This window comes from Temnothorax americanus, unplaced genomic scaffold, assembly GCF_048541705.1.
Source record: "Temnothorax americanus isolate GAGA-0224 unplaced genomic scaffold, ASM4854170v1 Scaffold12, whole genome shotgun sequence".
NCBI classification, from domain to species: domain Eukaryota; kingdom Metazoa; phylum Arthropoda; class Insecta; order Hymenoptera; family Formicidae; genus Temnothorax; species Temnothorax americanus.
The window spans coordinates 413,162-437,425 of record NW_027509253.1 but is presented as its reverse complement, the minus strand read 5'-3'; the positions used below and the strand labels follow the sequence as shown (position 1 = coordinate 437,425).

The 24,264-nt window shown below is 34.8% G+C and overlaps 2 protein-coding genes across 3 annotated transcripts in view; one reads left to right on the top strand and one right to left on the bottom strand.

Annotated features, from left to right (window-relative positions):
- The window catches only part of LOC143893441 (cytochrome P450 27C1-like), a 363,376-nt gene that overhangs the window by 96,786 nt on the left and 242,326 nt on the right, over nucleotides 1–24,264 (top strand). The window lies entirely within an intron of this gene.
- The window catches only part of LOC143893435 (uncharacterized), a 109,911-nt gene that overhangs the window by 37,011 nt on the left and 48,636 nt on the right, over nucleotides 1–24,264 (bottom strand). The window contains exon 2 of the mRNA XM_077398810.1: nucleotides 226–329. Coding sequence (XP_077254936.1) covers nucleotides 226–329 — 104 coding nt within the window. The remainder of the gene's footprint in view (nucleotides 1–225; nucleotides 330–24,264) is intronic.

The window sequence follows — 24,264 nt, the reverse complement described above, 5'->3', positions numbered from 1 at the left end:
GCGCCGATTTTATTCTTATCTATTATAGTTCATCCATTCATATTTATTTATAAATAACTTTTATATCACCGTTGTTTATAATATTTGAGAAATAAGAAGAAAAATTTAAATAAAATTACTTATATTCTGCACTTTGAAATTTCTTATATTCCGCGAAATGTTTTCATAATCCGTATTTAGTGAAAATAAATGGCGAAATTCATTTCAAAAGACAGCTTTACTTACCGAGCCGTAAAGTACACCGCAAGAATCCATACAGAGAAAGAGACAGGTCGCCATGCTTTGCATTGTTACTTGTCCGATTGCTGTTGTTCTTCTGTGAAAGATGGCTGAAAAAGACATAATGATGACAATATTAATTATTTAATAGCAACTATGAAAAATTTTCTTTTACAAGTATACACTTATTGTGATGTTATCTCGTGAGCATTTTAATATTATATGATTATAAACTGTCGAATCTCCAACGATATTAATAATCGGGCGAGCGAGAAACAGGTTTTTCAAATGTTTTAATCTGTGGCCAGTCCTGTCGTTTACTGAAACCTTTTTTTCCCCTAATGATACAATCTTGGGCGCGATGAATACGTATTTTCAACCGACTTCGTAATTCATGACACTTATCTCGAGCGTCAATGTTCATGGAGAAGCCACTCGTGTGTCCGGCGGCTTTGACGAATGAAGTCATAACGCAAAGTTGCAATTCACGACGCTGCGGAAACATGCAACGACGACGAATCGACATTTAAACTATCGATAAAGCTTGTCGTCGATCGAGAAGTTACGCGACGCGAGAACGGTACTAAAGCCTGTCTTTAGCGACCATTTGGCGCGGCATCGCGTACGGCGTATAATACGATCTTATTGCGAACGGATATATCTCGCGTAATGTCCCTAAAAAGACACGGACCGGTAAATGAGATGCGTTATCGGGAATAATGATCGATTTTTTTAATCCATTTCAAATTTCTTCCCTGGGAGAAATGCGAAGCGTGTTGGAGCTTGATGGACTCGGCCCGTAGCTCCGGTACACGCGCTTAGTGTAATCATCATTAATGTATCAAAGCTTCTCTATAGATACATGTAGTAACGCGTAGGGTGCGTATTAAAGACGTGCGTGACACGATCCGGCGATCGTAAAACGAACGCGATCACGCGCGCACCTGAATGCAGGTCCGGTAAATGAAATGAGTTATCAGAAACAAGCGGTCGATATTTTCTCCCTTTTTTTTTTATCCTTTTGGTTCCGGGGTTTATCTCCCCGGAGAAAAGCTCGCAGGAGCGTTCGGCTCCTCTTAAAGGCTGACCGCACCAACTCATTTCGCGTACTGACTCCCGTACTGACTACGTGCTTGCACGGTGTAATCATTTTAATTTCTCAATAGTTGCCGGAGTACGCCAGCACGTACGCCAGCACGTACGCCAGCGCGCGTAGTATTAAAGACGTGCGTGACATTCTCGCATCGCAAAACGAACGCGATCGCATCTCTCTCTCTCTCTTTCTCTCTCTCTCTCTCTCTCTTTCTCTGTCTCTCTTTCTCTGGCCGAACACGAACGCGCGGCGCGAGTGCTAAACACAGAGTGTTCAACGCGGCAATTCATTGCTTGCTCTTTTAATCTCTTTCGCAGTATTTGCGAAATAATAAGACGAACGCGCAGCGCGGTTCGTGAGTACACAAAAAAGCCGTGTAATTAAGGCAACGCCAGAGTACGCGAATGAAGTCGTGTAAGTTTCACACGTTCGATCGGAGTTGTCGCGAGTTACATGCTGCCAGCACGTTGTCGTTCGCGCAACGAGCTTATTACTCTCGATCGCAGAAAAGCGTGAATTTATAATAAGCTCAACTCTCGTCGAGGGAAAAATATTAACAGACGTACTCTCGAGATGTACACAAAGCAGGTTTGCGTTAATGAACGCATAAATCGTTCATTAATCGTTCTTATAAGTTGCTACACATATATGTAAAAAATAAATGCATTAAAATTAAGCATCGTTATTGATAAAATGTTGATTAATTTTTATGAAGACGATACGTATCATATCTCTCCTAATCTAATATAATTAAAAAATATAAAAAAAAAATTAACGGTAGATATTAAACATATAAAGAAATGTAAAATTTTACTTCACGATATTTTTCCATTGCTTATACGTACCTATATGCCATCCTTTGATAAAAATCATATTTTGGCTTCTAAAATCATATTTTTGACGTAGTTTATAAATTTTTTTTATTTATTTCGATTTTAATCCGTGTTACACAATAATTTAGAAAACAATTATTACTACAATTTTTAAATTAATTTGTAAAAAATTTGAATCAATTTAGATATACTCAAGCCATAGTTGACACAGTTGATTGATACAGTACGTGTTAAAAGAATGACCTTATTAGATTAAAAAAATTAATTATAAAAAAGTTTAATTATATACATTTCCTTTATTTTTCGTATATACGTATATACAATAATCTGTAATTTCTTATCAATGTCTATTTTATCGTATTTAGCTCTTGGCAGTTTAAAAATTACCGTTTAAAATTAACTTTAATTGATAAGAAATCGCGCAGGTTAATTTTATAGCTGCGATTGACCGGACTCTGGCTTGAGAGTGTCTCCACCATATTTACTTCTTCTCATTGCACCCAACGTGTTGCTGTCATCGCGATTAAACACGCCATTGCATCGCGAAGATGCATCGACCTGCTAGCCACATCATTTACTGATTTACTCCAACGATTTGTGCGCGAAGACGTAAATATCTCACGAACGTCTGCATTTTTGTACGGAAGGCCTTACGCATTTCTACGATAATTATCACCGTTTAATACCTACGCTGAATGCACAGCAGATATCAATGATCCATCCAGGCAAAATAGTTGTCTTTGAGAGAGAGAGAATTTGCAAAAAAAATAAATAAATAAAATTATTTCTTAACTTGGAAATTTTTATAGTTAATTTTTGTTCATGCAAACGTTACGATCTTACATAACACGATGATACTAAAAGTTAACAATTGTTAAGCGATAAAAATGATTAAAAATAGATATTTTTCGCGAATTAAATTTTTGATGCAGCAAATATTAATAAAATATTATTTATTGTGTTTGAACAATTTGAATTGAATTTTAGTTTAAAAACTCATCGAGAAGCTGAAAAAAGACGCTCGTCAATCGACGCTCGAAAATAAGATCGAGATCAATGTTTATATAGATAATTGTATAAAAAATAAAATATCTGTCAGCAAACTTATATAATTTTCATAGAATTTGATTTTCTTTCTCTCTCAATTTCTTTCTCTCTTTTTTTCTGCTATTGCGTTTGGATGCAGCCAAGTATGTTTTTTTGACGATTTATTCGGTTCTGAATACGAGGTTCTGAATACGAGCATGTGATCGGTATATCCGCGGATAAGACATTCGAGGCGAGTACAAGACGTACGGTTTTTTAAAAGAAAAGATGCACACACGATCGTTTACCTGCTATAAACAGTATACAGGAGCGCAAGTGCGTGATGTTAATGAACGTCTTAAAGGGTTTAATGTAACCAGAATAAGGAGTTTCGCGGAGAAAGCAATATCGTAAAGTAACAATAATGCCCATACCGCTATGATTCTTAATCACTAATCATTGAGTGATTAATGAGGTAAAATTATCGGGTATTAAATGATAACGGTTATGACAAAATGCGATATATAACCAGTATTTTTTTATCCTCTAACGACATTTTTGAGGGATCGACGTACAAGCTTAATTAACGTTATATAACGCGATTAATCAAAAGGATATAAATTCAAAAGGTTTCCTGGGGTAGACAAGATTGCGTGCCATGCCGCATCATAATATTATGGTTTCACTTAGCATGTCGAAGGGATTATTAAAGGGATTGTAGCAATAGGAGCACGCGATTACAAAATATTGAACCCATATTTTATAAGGAGAATAATAAGAAAATGGTACAAGATAGTACAAGTAGTTAATAACAAGGTAGCATAAATAAAACGTTAAAACTCTCGTCCTATCTCGAAGTATATGCTTCTTTTTGTGGCACGTAACATATAATAATAATTGATTAAAGCGTAATTATATTTTAATTTAATTCAATTTTGCACTCTGAAAAAAAAAACCACAATTGACGTTAATATATTACTATTACATTATTACCTTTCGTTTGAGATTATAGTAAATATCGGTTAAATTCTGTGTTTATTATTTCACTGTTAATTATTTTATAATTTTTGTTTTTTTTATATATTTAATAATATATACATGTTTTTTTTTTACACGAATATTTTTATTATTTTATTATTTTAACGATAAAGTATATTATTTCTCGTTAAATATTCGACTATTACATATTTAAAAAGGCTATAACGATCGTGATTTGTTATTCGGCTGTAGAGGGCTAAAATATGTTAATGCATGCTATACAAGAGAAGTAAAGAAATGATAAAGATGATAGAGACGGCCAGAGTTATTTGGCGTGGTAACGCAGGTCGCGGCGGTGTCGCCACACTAACATCGATTTTCCGATTGCGCTCTACACGCATTTATACTTTCCATTTTTACGAGCCTGCAGATCTTGCGCTATATTACAGTCGAGCAAAGATTAATTACACCGGAACGCGTGCATTGGATACGACGTCATTGCGATACGAACCGAGCGCGACATGCGACATATAGTGCGATTCGCCTCGACAATAAGCCTCATACATCGACAGGCTGATAGCGATGGTCTTATCTAAGCGTGTAATTTAATCGAATTGCCGCGTAGAAAAAAAAAATTCACAAGTCTGCATACAGTAACGTTTCCGTGAAACGTGCTATTGCAAGCATTAGAAACGTCTACGAGACATTCGAAGAGAATTAGTCGATTTATACCAGTCGCTAGAATCCATCGACTCTATTGGTATTAACGCGATATCATAACGTTCTTTGCAAAAAGGCGCCGTAGATTAATAATACTTAGAAATCGGCCGCTCGCGTTTTACCCCTTTCAAGAGTCGATAAAGACTGAAAGGACATTTGAGCTACTGATCGAGCGCAATGACACTTTTTATATTTTGGGGAAAAAAAAAAGTGAAAATATCTTCTGCAAAATCTAATTTTGTATAAATATTATTTTTTGACAACAATAATCAATGAAGGAAAAAGATCTAAATAATGTGCTCGAAACGATTATTTAATATTTCTATAGAGAATAACATATTTCTATCCTGCACGAAAATTATATGTAGACCGAATTGTTCTTTTTATATTTCATTTATCGCATGTGTTTTCTGAAATATAATTGGATGCACTTTTTTTTAATGGTATACATTGCAAAGTAAATCTTCTTGGCCGAATACACGGCGCAGTTTTGTATCATCCTCTAAGATACATCTTTTGCTAATTTTAGAATTTCAATGCAGACGTAAGCGATATTAGGGATCGGATGTAGTTTACATCTTAGGCTGGCGCATCGCGGATGGTATAAATTATTAGCGCATAAATTCGATTCACGAAGCAAGTCGTGTCCCCGTGCTTAAATGTTTCAGCTCAATTGCGCGCTGCCTTCGGTGCCGTTAAATTATGGATACCACTGCGAGTATAATAATTTGATTTAAAATATTTGCAAAAAAGACTTCGCAAATTTTGCAGATACGACGAGACAGAAAATTGAAATTTGCTGCAGTTGGAAAAAAATTGCCACATAAAAAAATGGTAGAAATTACTTTATATTTAGATAAAAGATTTAAAGCACATAATCCGCGCTGCATTCTTAAAAATTTAAAAACAAAATTAGTCCATGTTTTAATAAAAAATTTTCAAAAATAAAATTTGTTGTATATAAAAATAATATTAAATATACTTATCGTCGGTATATTAATTAAAAGCAGATTCATTAATAATTATCGTTTTATTGACATAATCTGATATTTCAAGGATATCATTGTTTTCATTCGTTAATGGATACACTCATTTTTGACAACGCTTAAGAGAGCGATGATCGATGATATACCCGGCGTGATAAGTCACTGGCGAGACGTATGTTATGTTAGTGTTAATGGACATACGCGGATTTACAGATGTAGCGTGTCGTAGTACAGTTAACAAGCTCTCCTGTTCACCAACGTCAACACTCTAATTGAGCACCAGTGTCTCTTTACACACACACACTTCAAACGTGTAGTCAGCTATTACCTGTGTCATTCTCCGGTGCATTACAGGTGTGAATTTTTTTCTCTCTTTTGTTGAAAGAATCAAAAGAAAATGTCTAATACCTCAAATCCCAAAGTTGCTACACAAACACGAACTTTTATTCATGATTTTTTAAGGTTTATTAATAATTTTTTTGTAACGTAACATTTACTTAATAAAATCATAATACTAATTTAGTATCAAATAGGTACGTTAATGGCACATTGTTACAATTATGTTATAAAATATTGGAAGAAAGGAAGAATATAGAGGTGCGGCGATAATGACAATTTTTTCTGAATTTACATTAATATCTCACATTAACATCTCAATACGAATATTTGTTTATTCTGTTCGTTTTTCACATTGATTGACTGGTTGCACCGTCGCGTAATCCGGCAAAAATCGTCGCGACAAGTCGCGTTAATTGCATGCCGCTGATAAACAAGAGACAAAGACCGATTATATCTCTTTCGCGACAACCGTCGCGCAATAAAAAGCGTACGAAATTTTTCTCATGCAATATTCATTGGGGATACGGTGCCAGAAGCGTCGGTAATTAATAATGAAGCAAGGAGCATACAGCGTCGTCCGTGTCTGACATATCGTGTGTCTGTAAATTGTCGATCATCGCATCGCACTAGAGAGCGTGCGTGCATCAATAACAGGATCGATGTACGCGGATTTGATCGATTCGACCGCCTTGGACATTTTATCGGGCTTCTATACGCAATGGTATTTTTATATGACGTTATTTTTATATTACACAAGTTCCAATTTAGGTCGTCGAATTTTCTTTACATTGGGTATGTAGTAAGATTTATCGTATTAATCAATTGTCGAAAATTTTTATAAGAAAATGCAAGTTAATTTATAAAAAAATATAAAAGATACATTTTTGTAAAATAAATTGTGAATACGATTAAAGAATTTTTATAAACATCCATCATATACATTCTTTTTATAAACGTTATATATAATATTTTTAATTTTTTATACGAATCGAGATGAATTTAAGATTTATTGGAGTTATAAATTGATATCTTTTAATTTGCGGGTTTTATCAGTTTTTTATCAAGTATGCCTTTACGCTTTCTCGTCCTTTCTTCTTTTCTTCTGACCATAAATGTATAGGTACCTCTTATCGAGGAATTTGTAAAAAAAGATGTACCAAATGTGGTATTACTCTGATATCTTGTATCAAATTTACATAATACGTTCCTCGTTCGTCCAATTAAACCACATATGGAGAATTCCCTTCGTTCTAATTGAAGATTTTTAACGATTGCTGCAATGCTACTCCATTAAATGTTATATCAAAAGAAAATTATATCTAAAGTAAATTTCATTATTATATACATGAACCTTGTATATTGAAGTAAAATTATTCATCCGGCACACACAATGACGATTTCAATAAACCGGTTGAATTTAATACAAGTTTAATTATAGAAGTTTTAAATAAGTAGAGTATAAAATGATAAAATATGATACAAATATATAAAATACTATAGTATTTACAATATTCTCTCTTACAATATCTCATTATACACAATTTAACCTATTGTCTTAAAATAATGTTTCCTCTTTTATTTGCGATGTATTTGTACCTATATATTTTTTACATATTTAATTTGACATGCTAATTGAATGTACATTAGAGAAATTAAGGAGTTTTCATACTTTATTTGAATTATTTTGGTAAATACTGCTTTCAGCTTATTTGTCTATAAACTACGTCTATCTATAAACACTACGTAGAATAATATGCATAAATATGCATATAATAACGAGATACAAATCAATAAGATATTCGATTATCTCATCATTTATTACTTAACATGCGTGTGAATGGTACGTGCCGGTTCGCAGGCACGCCGCATTCCATGCAACGTCATCGTGCAGTTGTGCACACGTGACATTTCGAGCATCTGAATCAGTCTGACGAATCGAATGCGCGAACTTTTGCCCGTCATCGATTAAATACATTCTGAGAATTGCGACTGTTGCGTCCGACAAGGCCGAATCCGTGCGTATCGTCACGTAATATTCGTCTAGCTATACGTGATACGAGGCATGCATCTCGTTCAGCATTCTTGCATAAGCAGCGCGGAATGAAAATGGCACATCGTATAACGGCCGCAATAAAATTGAGCGAATTGATTCCAAACGACGCGAGCAACTAAAAGACGTCATATAGGCACATCTGAAAGTCATATTTTAGATTAGGAGAGAAAGAGAAAAAAAGAGAAAAAGAAAAAGAGGAATTTTTTTCCAAGAGTTACTGGAGAATGAATATTTTTTCAAAATTTTTCGTAATTTCTTTTCATCAGGCTTCTATACGATTGCTTAAACGAATCTCTCGCGTTGGAAATCATAGCTTCGTGAAGCGAATAACTTGCATCGGTCGACAGGATTTATGCAATCCGCGCACGTTCTTCAATTTCACGCATTACTGTAAATCCTTAAATTATCGAATAGAACGCATAGATTATTCGAACGGAGAAACGCGGACGCTGCTGTGGCTGCGTCGCATTTTTCGGTGGTCAAGTTACTTTTTCTCAAGCAGCGCGGGCCACCGCACGAGATTGGAATCGATGAAAGAGGGAATGGGAGGATTTATCACGGTGGCGGATAAAATTTACGCTCATCTGATTAAATCCCAAACGTTCGCCGCCCGTGGTCGAATCCTATATCTCGTGGGCAAATTAGCATGGCACTCGTGGGCTTTGGTTAAGTGGAAAACTAAAAACTTTAACGAGGACAAATAACAGAAAGCTTGGCGCGCGCGATAGGTAGACACGCTGGGTCATCCCGTCGCGTTAAATCACCGCCTACAGTTTGGAGGTCGCCGGGTTAGCGGCTACATCGCGATTAAGATATAATTACAAGCGAGGCAAAATTAATTATTTACGTTACCGCAAGATAGATAAGAAGGATAAAAAGCAACGAGACGAGAGCACGTTGTTCGTACGTTAATGACATAATGACTATTACTACATTATAGATAAAAATATATTTAACGATGAGTTTATATATATATTTTTTATTTTTACTCGTGTCCGTTTATTTTCTCTTTTATAATAAGTATCCTAAATAATAGCTCATCTCGAAGAGGAATGGGAAATTTGGAACGACTTAAAAGACTTTGATAATACCTTAAGTAAAAGAATACATACTGACCCAGTGAGGATTGCCGAGAAAATATACAGAAAAGACAATGTACGCGAACGGAGAGGAAATAAGAACAGGTGCAAAGAACCGTGAACATCCGCGTGCCTGACGTAACGTCGTTTACATTGAATGCCGTGGATGTTTGTTGACAGAATATGTATCAAATAATTGTAAATGTTATGGCATCCGTCGAGGAGGCCGAAATTATTTCAGGCGCATTAAAATGCTGGTAATACGGCTCTCGCTGTAGTTACGAACTATTATATACATCATTGCGGTAGCGGAAGTAAGCCACCCGGAAGGCGATTCAACAAAATAATCTCTAACACGGATGTGTGTTTATTCGGTGATATCGTAAGATATGACGTATCCCAGCAGTCGCATTTTTCAGTCGGCGCTATACCCGGCGATTTTTTTCTGGTCCGTCAATGAACTACAGTGCACTACTATTTTTTCAGAGATTAGTGTATCGGATCCAATATCATTTATATATCATTTCAAAATAACTAGAAAATGTAACATTTTTAGATTAATATTTTTCCCGTTTAATTGTTATCAATTAATTGTTTCAAAGCATATAATTTGTCATATGCACATTAATTAAATAATTAATAAATAAAATAAAACAAATTACATATGCATTGAATTTGAACGATTGTGATTTAGAAAAATATTTGTTTGTAAAAATCACGAGATTTATACTCTGTTCGGATCGTCTTGATTATAAAAGGTAAAATCGTCATTGTTTTCGCTTGTAGATTAACTGTAGCTTTTGATTGTCGCACGTGCCATTCAAAAGAAGTGTCGGATCAACAGAAAGAGAAGCGACTCAAGAGAAAGAGTTAGGGTGTCAAGAAGAGGCCACTAACCCCCAGGGGTTATGTCACACGAGGAGTAAGTTCCCGTCGTCCTCATGGCGTACCGAAATAGAAGTCTCGTTGACGCTGCGCACTTTCTGCCACAATAAACCGTTCTTCTTACTTGTCCGCCGCCCGTTTAATCCCGAGGGTTAACAGACTGACAACCGATCGAGCCGCGATTGACGCGTACATTTTTCTACTCCGTATTTACGAATTCTACATTTTTCGCCATAACTTACTATCTCGATTTACATCCGGTAGTTTTGCGATCAGACATTTTTTAAATATTAACTCGGGATACAATAAACTGTTATTTTTATTGTGGCGCTTACTTAGGCGCACTTTAGATTAAGTTTATATCATCACACGTTTAGCGCCTATAGTAATTTGGTTTTTGTTCTTAAACGAAAAAAACAGAGCTCTGCGTCTAATTGTAAATAGAAATTAACTTTCCGTTGAAATTCAATTTAATGAGATTTAATCAGATGCATCAGACCGCAATAACGGACTCGATCGATTAAATTCCTACGAAAACTTCAAACGCGCGTCCAACTGTGCGTGTTAATCGCTGTCAACGATCGCGTAATACTGGCGTAATTTGAGAGATGCCTGTAACTCGAGCACGTCTTTAAACCCGGAAATGGGATAAAGCCTTCATTCATTGACAATTTAGGATAGATAGGGCTGAAGTAACAGCTGGAACAACGCCAGGTTTCTCAAATTCTCAATGTGTCGTAAAGACACATTCACTTCGCGGCGTAATTGTCTCACGACAAAGATAATGACATTAAATAACGTTTCATTCAATTTTCATAATATGACTTAACATCATAGTAAGGTGAATGTACACCAATCTCTGGTTAACCCTATTCACTCCAACGGTTTTTCCGCCATTTTATTCCTCCAACCATGCACTTTCGAGTCCCACGTGTTTTTCAAAATGTTAATAGCTTTGAAAAATTCTCCAAAAATTATTATAATATCTTTGTACCTTCGACTAAAAATCAATGTAAAGAAAATTTGAAAATCATTTATTTAAATATTTTTTTACAACATTTATATGTTGACAAACACGCGTTACGACTCGTTTTACTTAAAAAATCATAACTCACGAACAAATTGACGAAGCTTAATGAACCAAAACGCAAATTAAAGCTAAAAATAGTGCAAATGAGAAAAAAAATATGAGATAATTATTAATTAAATAGAAATACTTAATTTCGTCGCTGCAAATTTGGTAATTTTTAAATGGTACAGATATACTTTAAGGACTTAAAAATGCTAGAAAAAAATTTCTGAATAAGGAAAAGCGAATTTGAAGTGACAGATATTTTTTATGTAAAAAATTAATTTTTTTTATAATCGTAGCTCCTCCCTACCTTTTCCACTTGCCTCTGAGCCAAATAGACCTCTGTGGAATGTTAAATTTTTTTTAACGACAAAAATATTTTATATACGCTTAAATTATACACAAAAATACATTTTTACCGAAAAAAATGCTCATTTACCTTTCACACAACACTGACGTAATCCTCCAACCATGCACTTTCGTGTCCCACCGAGATTTTGATTGTTCGCCGTTTCGAGAGTAAATGAGCTAGGACTTTGAAATTTTTACCTGAGGTTCCCTGCCACAATAACTTTTTTTTGGCGTGGAAGGGATTCTCCCACGATCATTTGTTTTCCGGAACAAACGACTATTAGAAATTCGTGGGACACGAAAAGGCATGGTTGGAGCGAATATAGGGAAGAGCGCTATATAAATGTATCATAAAAAGTAATCACATATAACAGGTATATTTCTTAGTCTAATTAACTTGTAAAGTAAATTTCACACTATTATAATTAAATAATAAAAGTAAATAAATTAAATGTTAGTGTTTTTACAATAAGTTTTTAATAAATAAAATACTTTAAACTGCAAATATACCAATATCTGGACGGTCATCTTTTTCATTTTTTTATTTTTCCTTTTTTTATTTTATTCCTTATATTTTATTTCAATTAAAGAATTGCTTGCCAGTTCTTTAAAATTCTTCAAATCTTTAAATCTTTAAAATTCAAAACGATTTAATATATCAAAAGATTTAACAGTATTATTAATATTAAGCGATTGTACTATTTCGATAAAATAGTTGACGAAGAATCGTTTTCAGTTTTAACGAAGAGAATACGCGGTTTCTAAAATTCGAACATATACCTTACATTCGTAGGAGTTTATGTTCGAGACGCGGTAACCGTCTTCGAACATTTAATTTCGCTAGCAGAAGAGCGTCTTGCCTCGAAGGGACAGTATAAAGAAAGGGCTAAGACGAGGCGAAAGCTACGGCAGAACCAAAATGACACACAGAGGTATATGGTGTAGAGAAACGGTATGCGGTACACCGCGGCGTTCGGTGATAAATCGGTCGTCCATGGTCTCTTTGCTCGAGTAATTTGTGCCGCTAAATGGCCACCGACTGGCATAACTCCTTCTCGTGGAGGCGCCTATACACAGAAACAACAGAGCGACCCGTGGAACACGCGCGCATATCTCATCCTTACGTAAATCACGCCTCACGATCTTCATCAGCACAGGGATGCGACGTTACGAAAACGGGACGCGAGAATCCGTATAGATATTACAAAGTTGCACTTGACCGTCGCGTCGGTGAAAAGTTAAATATAAATTTTATAAATAATAATCTCGGTCAAAATATCTTCCGACGAAAGATGTTCGAAGAAACCGGTACACGTTTCCCTCCCTCAGAAGCGCAACTGAATTCCACGTCGCTCCCGAGATCTCATCGGAATCCTTTTTCCAACGATAGTTCAACGGGCGCGGCTATTAAGTTTCAAAGGCACGGAAAGCCGACGGACACGTTGCGCGGTTTAACGTATACGTTTCGCGAGTAATTCACGTCGCTAAATGGGCATGGACCGTGCTAACTCTCATCCGGGGACGACGTTCGCAGAAGCGGCCACGTTTTTGCGACGTATAAAGGAGCAGTGGGACTTGATTCCGAATGTAGAGAGAGAATTATCGGATTTTTCAGGGGACGCGCTGCGTCTGTTCCCTTAAATCCCGCGCCCAGACGCACTCGCGTCTTCTGTAATTAAGTTACGCACGCCGACAGTCTTCCCTATATAGCCTCTTGTGAATTTGCGCTCCTCATTTAGACGTCACTCTCCGCCACGTGTTACTCCGATTTAATTTTATTAACCCTGTTTCGTCTGCCGGTATTACGCTGTCCTCTACGTTTATCGCGAATATATGTCGCGACAGATTTATCATGCCCTTAGTATTTATTAGATCTTTAGATGTTGCCGTTTCTTTCTCTCTGTTTCATTTACAGATTTACGAGATTTATTTGCGTCAAAATAATGCAGGCTCTTGTACGCATCCCGTTAATTTTTTAAAAGCTGTTCTTTCAGCATTCTCCCGAAAATGAAATATTCAAAAGTGCAATGAGACTTTAATTAAAGAAAATGTATTTTGAACGCGGCTGTGTTAGAGCAAATGCATCTCATGTCGCGATATTACAAGCGTGAGTTGTCAACGATAAATCGTTCTTATAGAAAACAGTTTCTTATGATCTTAGATATATATATATATATATATATATATATATATATATATATATGTAGGTCCAGAAGTATGTTCCGGGACTGTTTACGTTTTTTGAAATGTACAGTCCTGGAATATAACGCATATATATGTAATCAGATTCAAAAAACTGTCCCGAAAAATGCCGTAGGACATCAATTTTTTCCAGGACAGTCCTGGAAACTGCCAAATGTCCCGGAATATACCGATATCAAAAATAAAAGTCCCGGAACATACTTCCAGACCTACATATATATAACAGTCGGAACATATTATATAATAAATACCATGGCATGATCACACAGTCATATTTGCATATGTTTAAGAGTAAAAAGTAACTATCCAGTATTTGATAGTACAATAAATAACACATCACCGCTTATACTATTAAATATAAATGCGGTTAAGATAACGCAACATTAACAGGAAATCGAGCATGCCGTTGTCATTATTTACGACAATATTTCGTGATTTTTGATTAATCGATTAATTCAACTATGATAATCAATTGAAAATAAAAATTCAAAATACTTGGTCAAGAGGTAAAAAAGATTTCAACTTCTCATATTTTTGCCATTTTTAAAATAAATTCTTACAAATTATCGTAATTATAATAATGATTAAATAAATTGCAAATTATGTAATTAAGACTTACTTTTACATTGAACAAAATACTTATTTATCTGTTTTAATTTTGTCGAGCTTTTATGATTACACAAGCTGTGCGGAAGCGCAACTCGAGAAGTATACGTTGATTATTTAATTTAACAAAAGGAAAATCATCTCCACACAACAATGCCTTGCAACTTCAGTAATTTTCTCGTGATGTCATTTCCTAATAGTTGTTCGCGGTAGGTAGCCACGTATCGACCAATATCCCACGGTATACTCATCTCAATTTGTAGCGCTAAACGTTTCCCACTTGGTTTTTCTCAGGAACAACCCAAGCACGTCGATTCCACATCCTCTCTTTTTCTTTCCCTCCCTCTCTCTTTCTCTTTTTTTCTTTCTCTCTTTCTCTTTCCGCTCAATATGTAAATCGATCGTGTTTCGATCGGACACGGGGCAGCATTCACGAATATCGTAGAAGGCGCCGCTTAGGCAGAATATCTCTATAAAAATTCCAGACATCTTATTTTCCTTCCCTGAAAACGGCGGGTACCTATACACGGATGTAAAACGCTGCAGGCGGTCTTGACGCCCGGCCAAGACTAATAACCCCGAAAAGACAAAAAGGATATTGCCGATGTCGATGTCGGTGAAAAGCGAGGAAGCGAGCCTTATTGAAGAGGACGCGCGGTCAAAGGAACTATACTAGATTCGCTGACGGAACTGGCAAATGCGGGGCTGGAAGCCGAGAAAATTAATCGGCAAAGAAAATCATTTTTCAGATATGATAAAACCTCAAATGAAAGACTATGATGTTATCTCGTTTATAAGGCAATTATCAGCAACAAAGATAAAATGTGCATGAGAACTCACAATTAGATATACGCAAGATATTCATAGAGAAACGAGATTTCTCTTATAATCCTTTTTGCGTGTAAAAATCTGTCAAATAAACCTCCTTTTCGCTCTCGATGCGTTTATTGAGAGATTCGCCGCGGGTCGGAAGGGGAAGACGGTAAAAGACATTCGGGAGAGGTCGCGGAGTCCTTGGTACGGCCGAGGCGAGGCCTCTCGAAAGTCGAAAGTCGGGGCCCGCCGAGCCGTTAAGGGGGCAGGCCCTCCGTAATAAACGTTGATTTAGGTGGCGTATCAACGGCAACGCGCGCCGACCGCGCTTATGACACACGGCGACGCTCGTTCATTATTCGTATATCCTCGTCGCGTTCCCGAGGGAGGCACAAGACCGCGAGGTGCGGAAAGAGATAGAGAGAGAGAGAGAGAAAGGAATCTCGTGGGATTATCGTGAGGTGCGGTCCAGCAGCCGCGATCGTGAAACCGAAGACGAGCAATTACTCGAGCGAGAGACTGGTCGGGCGGCTCGAAGCCTTGCTAATTAAACCAAGGGGACGAAAGCAATGCCGCGTGACGATCGCGCTAATCGACGCGCAACGACCCTGTGAGATAACAAATTAACGAAAACGACAACTAATCGATTGATGAGTGCTATTCACTTGATTGGCAAGATCTAGTTCGCCCGTATGACTCTATGCACTTATCTTAGGGAATGTATTAGATGATGATTATATCGTTAATTTCATCGAACCATTGTTTTATTTGCTAATGAATAGCCTCTAATATTTTTTAGGTATTTTATAATGAAGTTTGTTCTTTAGCTAGATGTTATTGTTTCTGATTTTACTGGAATAATTAGGGTAACGTCGGCCGTTATTTTTCGATCACGATGATAAATGAGTGCAGAAGTTAAAGAAAAAGTAAAACACGAGTACTTATATTTGATAATACAGCATTGAAATACATTGTGTGTTTTACGGTTAATTTTAATATTCTAATTTGTATATTCGTACTTTTTTTTTATTAAAGAAGATAGAGAATAATCAAGATTTTTATAATAATTGTAATAATAATTTAAACTTGATATATTAATATACTGATATCGATTAATTTAGTTATTGTTTTTAAATTCTACTGTATATACTTGATGATTATTTATTAATTAACAATTTCAAATATATAATTAATTAAATTGTTTCAGTCGAATAAATCGTCAAACTGTATCTCATATAATATACGAAAACATACTCATAATGAGATATTGTGCAAGTGAAAAGCCACAGAAGGTTTATACGTGTGCGAAATATGATGGCCGTGGATTATGACATTATCGGAATATAATCGATGGGTACAGTTTGCCACATCGCGCCGACGCGACGGTCGGCGATCTTTTGTGCGGTTATTGATTTACGAGCAAAACGTGTGCTCGTATTCCTCCACCTCGTACACGACTTACGCTTTCGACGTTTTGTATAGAGAGATTTGAGAAATGATATATAACCACTGAAGCGTTCAAGGAGACGAGAACTACATGCGCTTGCTATACACAGGTCTTTTCACTTGCTCGTATCAAAAACCGTTTTTTTTCTTGTGAGACAATTTTAATATAGTTATTTGTGCAACAAGTGCTGGAAAATAAAAATTCACGCACGTGTTGCATACCCTATTTTATGTTGTAAGTGCGTGGAAAGTGGCCTATCACGCGCGCGTCGCGTGCGTAATGGGCCACTTTCCATGCACGTGTGACATAAAATACCTTTATCTATTTCTCCCGACTGCTGCCAACCTTTGGTTGTTTTATTTTTATTCTCTATATAAAAAAATATGTATTTAAATAAAAAAAACTTTCTTTTAGCGCTTTTTAATTTTTTTTTTCATATTCTTGGCTATGTGGTCTTTTACTATGACTAAGGGTGTGATCCACTAGACGCTTCAAACGCTTCAGAGCATCATTTTGTCCTTGTTTAACATTTGATAAACAACAAGGATGAAATGTTTCTAAGAGCGTTTGAAGCGCCAAGTAGATCGCACCTTAAATATGATCGTGCGCATATAGATAGAATACGTTTGGCAAAAAATCGCGATTGTAGTTAGATGCACTTTGGGACAATAATTTTCGCATGCAACAATCGAGTCGTTGCTTACATGTTGGCGAATTTACAGTTTAATAAACCCGTAAAATTGTTGTGATTAGAATTGGATTCCTTTAAAAGTATCTATTAATCTGTAATAACCAAACGTTCTATGTTAAAAAAAAGGAATATAATATTATTGCAAAAATATTTATTTTTTGTTAATACTATGTGTAAAAGTTGTTTAAAACATCGATAAGTAAGAAATAGTGATGAGGAAAGAAAAATGGGAGAAGAAATTATCTTCTTTGATGTTATGTATAGGTACTGTACCGTTGTATGATTTTAATTCGATGCTAACGGCAATTAGACGTTTTGGTCCTTTTCGTCCATCGACTTATCGTAACTCTATTAGTCACAGGCATAATAGTAGGCCGTTCAAAGAGTCGATAATAGCAGCTGTTCAGGATGCAGGATCTGCATGTGCCTTCTAAACATGGCCCAATTTATCACAATGAAGGATCACAGCAGGTTTTACCTATCCATACATTCGCGGCGCTTAAGGATAAAATCAGGATATTTCTGTAAAGTTTTTTTCTAATATAGAAGATATTTTTTTATGCTGACCACAGCACACACACACACACACACACACACACACACACAGATATTGTATTATATTAGATAAATAAAAAAAGAAATGAGACATATGTTAAAAATAAATTGTTATGCATATACGTGTCGTAAAATAGAAAAATTATCATATAGAAAGCGCATATTAAATTGAAGGAAAATAGTAATAAATTTCAAAAAAATTTATTAAAATAAATTAACAGGGCTTAATGAATCAATTTTGCAAAAATTTAGAATTAATAATAATTATACGAAATTAAAATATTACAAAATATATTCGAAAAAAATAAACAATAAATATCAAACCATTCGATATCTGACTCGAACACAATCCTCAGTTTTGATTAGCACATTATTAAAAATTCTTAAATCTTTGTCATGTTCCTCGACTTATGATTAGATATGTAACTTCACTTAATATCTCCACCGATATTGCACGCATAACAAACGCGGTGCTTTACGTTACGAATGGTTTATTATCGTCATTATTACGAGCATTTACATATTGAAACATAGGCTCATATACTGGAGGATAATTGCTTCATTGTGCCCGGAGCAGGCCACGGGTAACGACTTGCGAAATGCGCGCGCGAGGAAATTTATTGTTTTTTGTTGAATCTCAAAGCGCTCGTTACTGTGATGCATCGTAAACCATGTGTGATCGCTAACATGGTTTATATTTGCGTTACGAACGGTATTTTTTAACAACAGACGCACTACGCGAACGCGCGTGAGATACTTCGGTTCGTTCTACTCCTAAGAATATTGTTGCGCGTTACTTTGTTTCAGTATCCATTTGTGAAAGACAATTTATCACAAATATGGAAAAGTTACGAATAAAGTAACGTCAGCAAGAAGTAGAAGATTAATGGAGCAATTAAACTCTCGTCTGACGTTTTATATCTTCTTATTTCGGAAAATTAATACATATAACGATGAATTATTTCACTCTGTTACTTTACTTAATAGGTAATTATTGCTCGCTGAGGCAATATAAGAAAAAATACCTCTTTAATATTCCTCGTTTCGTTATCTATTATCTATTAATAGGATAACTCTTTTTAAATTTATGGGGCTGTAGCACCACTTCACCGAAGAAAAGAAGAACAAAAAATTAATTATCGAGTCCTTTCCATTTTACTAAATTATGATTGATATGATACGCATTCATCTCCCCTCTCGAATAATGTCACAAAAATTGAACGAATATGTCAGTCACAGAAATAAGTATCCGTTTAAGCTAATAATAACGTATTGTTTTCAAAGCAACCCTAAACACGCTCGTATAATGTACGTAAATGACATATCCTCGCCCGAACACTTCATTAGCGTAGTTTACTACCAGACAGAAATTACCATCCCGTGTCGGAAGGCGGAGAAGAATATCTTGTGGGCGTGTGCCGTACGCCTTCCTAGTTTAACTGACGTCTTTCTCGGTTCGTTTGAAGTCTCAACGTGACTATAAACCACACCAAATTTTTTACTCAGGCATCTTTTTTAATTGATAGATTTTGATTAACGAGTTCCAAGTTGTTGAGTGGCAATTAGGCCCTCCGGCCTCCACTAACAATAAGCGCTAAAAAATAACGGTTATAGAAGTCTTTTCTTATTGATAAAAATTACTGTCTGTTATAGTATATAATATAATAAAAAATAATTTTTGTTAATATAGATATCTATATATCTATATGTATAAGTACCGTTTTCTGTCTGTATGTACGCGAACTACTCATTCGTTAATGGACCAAATTTTTATCAAAAGTATATGAAATAGGGGTAGAATTTTCCGGGGATGAAAATGTCGTGGTTAATTTTTCATTACTGATCTTTTTGGAAACCGGTTCCGAAATTTTTTCAATTTTTCTGGAAATAATTGACCGAATCTCAAAGAATTGTATATGCTGATTTTTTCAAAACCGCGAGTTTAATTTTTCATTAATATACTGATCTTCTTGAAACGTTTCCGATTTTTGTTTAAAAAAATATACGTGATTTAAAAAAAAAATGTACATTAGAAGACGGTCAGGATGATCTATTGCTAAGAGCAGCACTAAATTGTGAAATGGAGGAAGCTGCAAAGGCTAAAAAAATAAATCTTTTTTTTATAATTTTTGGAAATTAAATCGTTCATAGGCGATTAGTTTTAAATGAAATATGTTGTATGTAGGATTTGTTCCCGATTTTCTGGAAACCGGTTTTTCTAATTTTTCGGGAAATAATTGACCGAATTTCAAAAAGTTATATATAAAACGGGTAGAATTTTCCGGGGAGTGCTATAAAGTGGTATAATTTTTTGTTACCGATCTTTTTGGAAGCCGATATCAGAAATTTTTCAAATTTTTTAGGATTTAACCAGTCACTTCAATTTGTGACTGTCGCGAGCGATTAAGACCGGTTTTTGGAAACCGGTTACGAAATTTTTCTAAGTTCTCGGAAAATAACAAGTAGTTCGCGGGGTCAGACAGATAGACATACAGACGTCAGGTACCTATCTATATAGATATATAGAGGTAGAAAGAACTAAAGAATGTAATAGAATTAGAAAAATTGCTAATAGTAAAATGGTTTACGATTTCTGTTAAAAAAAATATACGTGATTGCTTCAATTTTCGCAAACTTTAAGATATCAAGCTAAATTTTTTAATGGATAATTTTTATGTATAATTTTTTGTTACCAATTTTTAGAAATTGGTTTTGAAATTATTAAAATTTTGACAAATAATAAGTATTAATTGACCGATTTTTTTAAAACCAGTGCCAAAATTTTTTAAATTTTTGGAAGATGTTTAATTTTTTATTAATGGATCGATTTTCTTGAAACCGGTGCCAAAATTTTTCTAATTTTTTGTTGATGATTTTGATGAAATTGGTACCGAAAGATTACTAATTTTATGGAAATGGCAACTGTGGGATTGAAAATTGGGTTTTACGGGGTTCTATTGGTGATCCTAATTAATGAATTAGGTTTGGGGAGAGGGGAATAGATTTTGAGCCCGCGCGAATCTTATAAATTCAAATATTATATAAAATCTAATTTCTTAAAAACCTGCGAATATATTTTATAATCAAGATTTATTTATGTTATATAAATTAGTCATCTCTGAGTACCTACTGCCACAAATTTTTCACAAGCCAGACTACATTTACTATACACGACTACATTTAGTACTAGTACAACTAGATACCAGATGTAAAGCCAAATATAAAATGAATAATTTAGTCATTTGTATCGGTCTTTGGATATTTTTCCGTAGAACATCCTGATAGGTGAATCATAAAGTCAAAACGAAACAATGTGCGTCGTTGTATTTTCTTTCGTAAAAATTTAGCGATAAACATGCGTTAGTACAGCAATGATATTGAAACATGAACAAAAACGATCCAATTTTCTTGCTTTCCTCTTGCTTTTCGTTCTTTCATTCCCGAGGGAACCGTGTCCGGGCAAAAGTTCTTCAATCGGTTCGAGAAATTAATGGTCAAAAGGCGGATATTGACGTTCAAGCTCGATGCATCAACAATCCGTTTAGTTCCGGCTTGGACCCCGATTAAAGAGTATGAAACGCATTTGCGGAAGATGTCCCTCGTGGAGATCGATCTCGTCCGATCGATCGCGATCTGTCGATAGTCGGCAATTTTTTGATGAGTTATTAATTATGGTGATATAACCGCGCGAAAGCAACTGATCACGTTGAAAAACCATCGTCTTATCAAGTTCGCGATTGGTTAACTCTTGCCTCTTGCCACCGACGAACTCTTGAATGAGAGTAGCTTTGATTTATGCATGAATAATTGAAAAGTGCGCCCGCGCGCGAAATGAGCGCAGCTTCCAACGGAAAAGAAAAGAAGAAAAGTGGGCAAAAAGAGATAATTGAATGCTTTGATGTTCACCGCAGAAATTCAATTCACGCTGTCTAATTTATCACAATTTATCAGGCTGATCGAATATAGATGAACAAACGTCTATACTTATTATCCAAACGGAAAATAAGTGATTAGCTCTTTTAGATATAAAAAAGTAATTTTTCAGTACTTGATAGTACTAAAATAATAATAAAATAAGAAATACATAATTGTAGTATAAATTATATATAATCAAAGCTGAAAGCAAAATTTATTAGAAAAAAAACTATATGTAACAAATGTAATTAATATATATTATTTCTGAATTATATATTACAAATTTTATAGATGTGCTAATAACAACATATTAATAATGACGTATTATGTAAGATACTTTTAAAATTCTTGAATTTTTATTTATCATGTAACTGATGAACCTGTACTTAATTTAAATTTCTTGATGTGATCAATTTTATTTGAATTATTTGAAATTAGATAAATTTTTTCTTCTCTTTTTTCTTAAGTGCTTAAAAATATATTTTGCAAGTGTACTTAGATTAATGTTATTTATATAGAAGAAAATTTTTGAAAAGATAATTCAGGAGAAATGTTAGTTTTATGTTAGTTTCATATTTACTTTGACTTATTCGTAAATTTTTATTTTGTTTAAGTAATTATTATTTTTTCAACAAACTTATTCATTATTTTCTGTTCTTATATCACGCAAGTCGAAATTTGAGATCTCCCAGATGCTATTGGTATAATTTGACAAGTCCATGGAGATGTTACGACTTAATAATGAAAACCGTAACAATAGATTAGTCACGTTGTAAACGATGTTAAGTGTGGGAAACAACAGCGGATACAATCCCCATGTGTTAGAGTTAGAGCTAACAAAGATGCAGCACGACGAAGGAAATAAAGGAGGTAGACAAACAATCGACTGCTACTTCTCTGAAATGGGTTTAAAAAAAGCGGCTCGTGTCGTCCTCATTTTAGACATATCTGCTTTCTTCGCCTTTCGAAAAGTAGCGATCCTTATCGGAAGGTAGGATGGAAACGTACTAGTGTTCGTCCGATCGCAAATTGTTCTTTTGTGACTGAAGATCCTTCGGCAGATGTCAGCGATGCCCTTTCAAAATCGACCAGTCTTAATCTTTCGCCGCAACCTTTTTTTTTTGGTGAACCTTTTTTAGCCGTAAAAAACGGACTGAACGAAAGTATTCAAAAAAATGACGAATCGAATGCATTCGTGTTCAGGAGACGCACACAATTATACTCGGTGTGACAAGATTGTCCCTTGATATCACAAATAGCGAGTAATTTTCTTAATTGGTATATGATCTTAATCTTAATTAATTTTTAATTTCTTAAAAATCATGCGGTTTCTTATTTAAGAAAAATTTTTTAAAATTATATTTTATATTTTCTATATAATCAATATTAACTAATTTAATTCATTATCTAATTTAATCTTTTCTTATTTAGAGCTCGAAATAACATTAGGAAATAAAGTATATGCTTGAACTTAAAGGTATTGCATTTGAAGTAAATTTTCGTAATAGACGTATAACATAGTATCGCGCGAGAATAAGCTAAGTTTTTACATTAATGATTTTATAGGATTTTTAATGCTCGCGGAAAAGCGGTAAGAGTAGCACGATTGATTGCGGTTTCGTTGCGGTTGCACCAATTTTGCTATTTCACCGCGTCTCTCCCGCTGCGCTTCCTACACGTCCTTGTGGAACACATCCGCAGAAATCTCGCATAAAAACAGTAAGGTGCGGTAATGTAATGACTATATTGAACAGTGTAGTTGCTCTAATGCGGAATTGTGAATTTGTAGCAATACTTATAAGTTGTGAGGACAGTTTTGAAACATCAACATTTTAATTGCGCCAAACGGTTTATAAACTATTATATATATCGCAAATATAGAGTAGACTATTGCGATATATATATGATGCGCTTTTAAATACAGACGTTAAAGTTAAAAAAAGATTAATACGTCAATAATCGTAAGATATTTAATATTTAAATAAAACAAACGGTTTTAGTAAATTCAATAAGCAAAAAAAGCAAAGAAACAAGTAGTTGAGACACTTTTTATATTGACCAAATAAAAAGTTAACAGGAATCCTCGCCCGTCAGAATCGCGTCACGCGCGCAAGAAGAGAGTGGCGAATCATTACTAATAAGAGCAAAGCGAATTTAGTAAATTAAGAAGCATACCTGCAAGCCATTTAGGCTCACCCGCAGTCGAAAAACATCATACATACGCATGTTTACGAGGTATACTATATATCATAAAAAAATATGTACCATGTACAAAAATGCATTCCGCACATTGTTCTTCTCGTCCGTTAATCTATACAGGGTACCTAAAAAAAATTATGATTTTTTCTTACATACTGAACTTTTTATATGAAAATGCTATAAGAAATATTTAAAAATAATT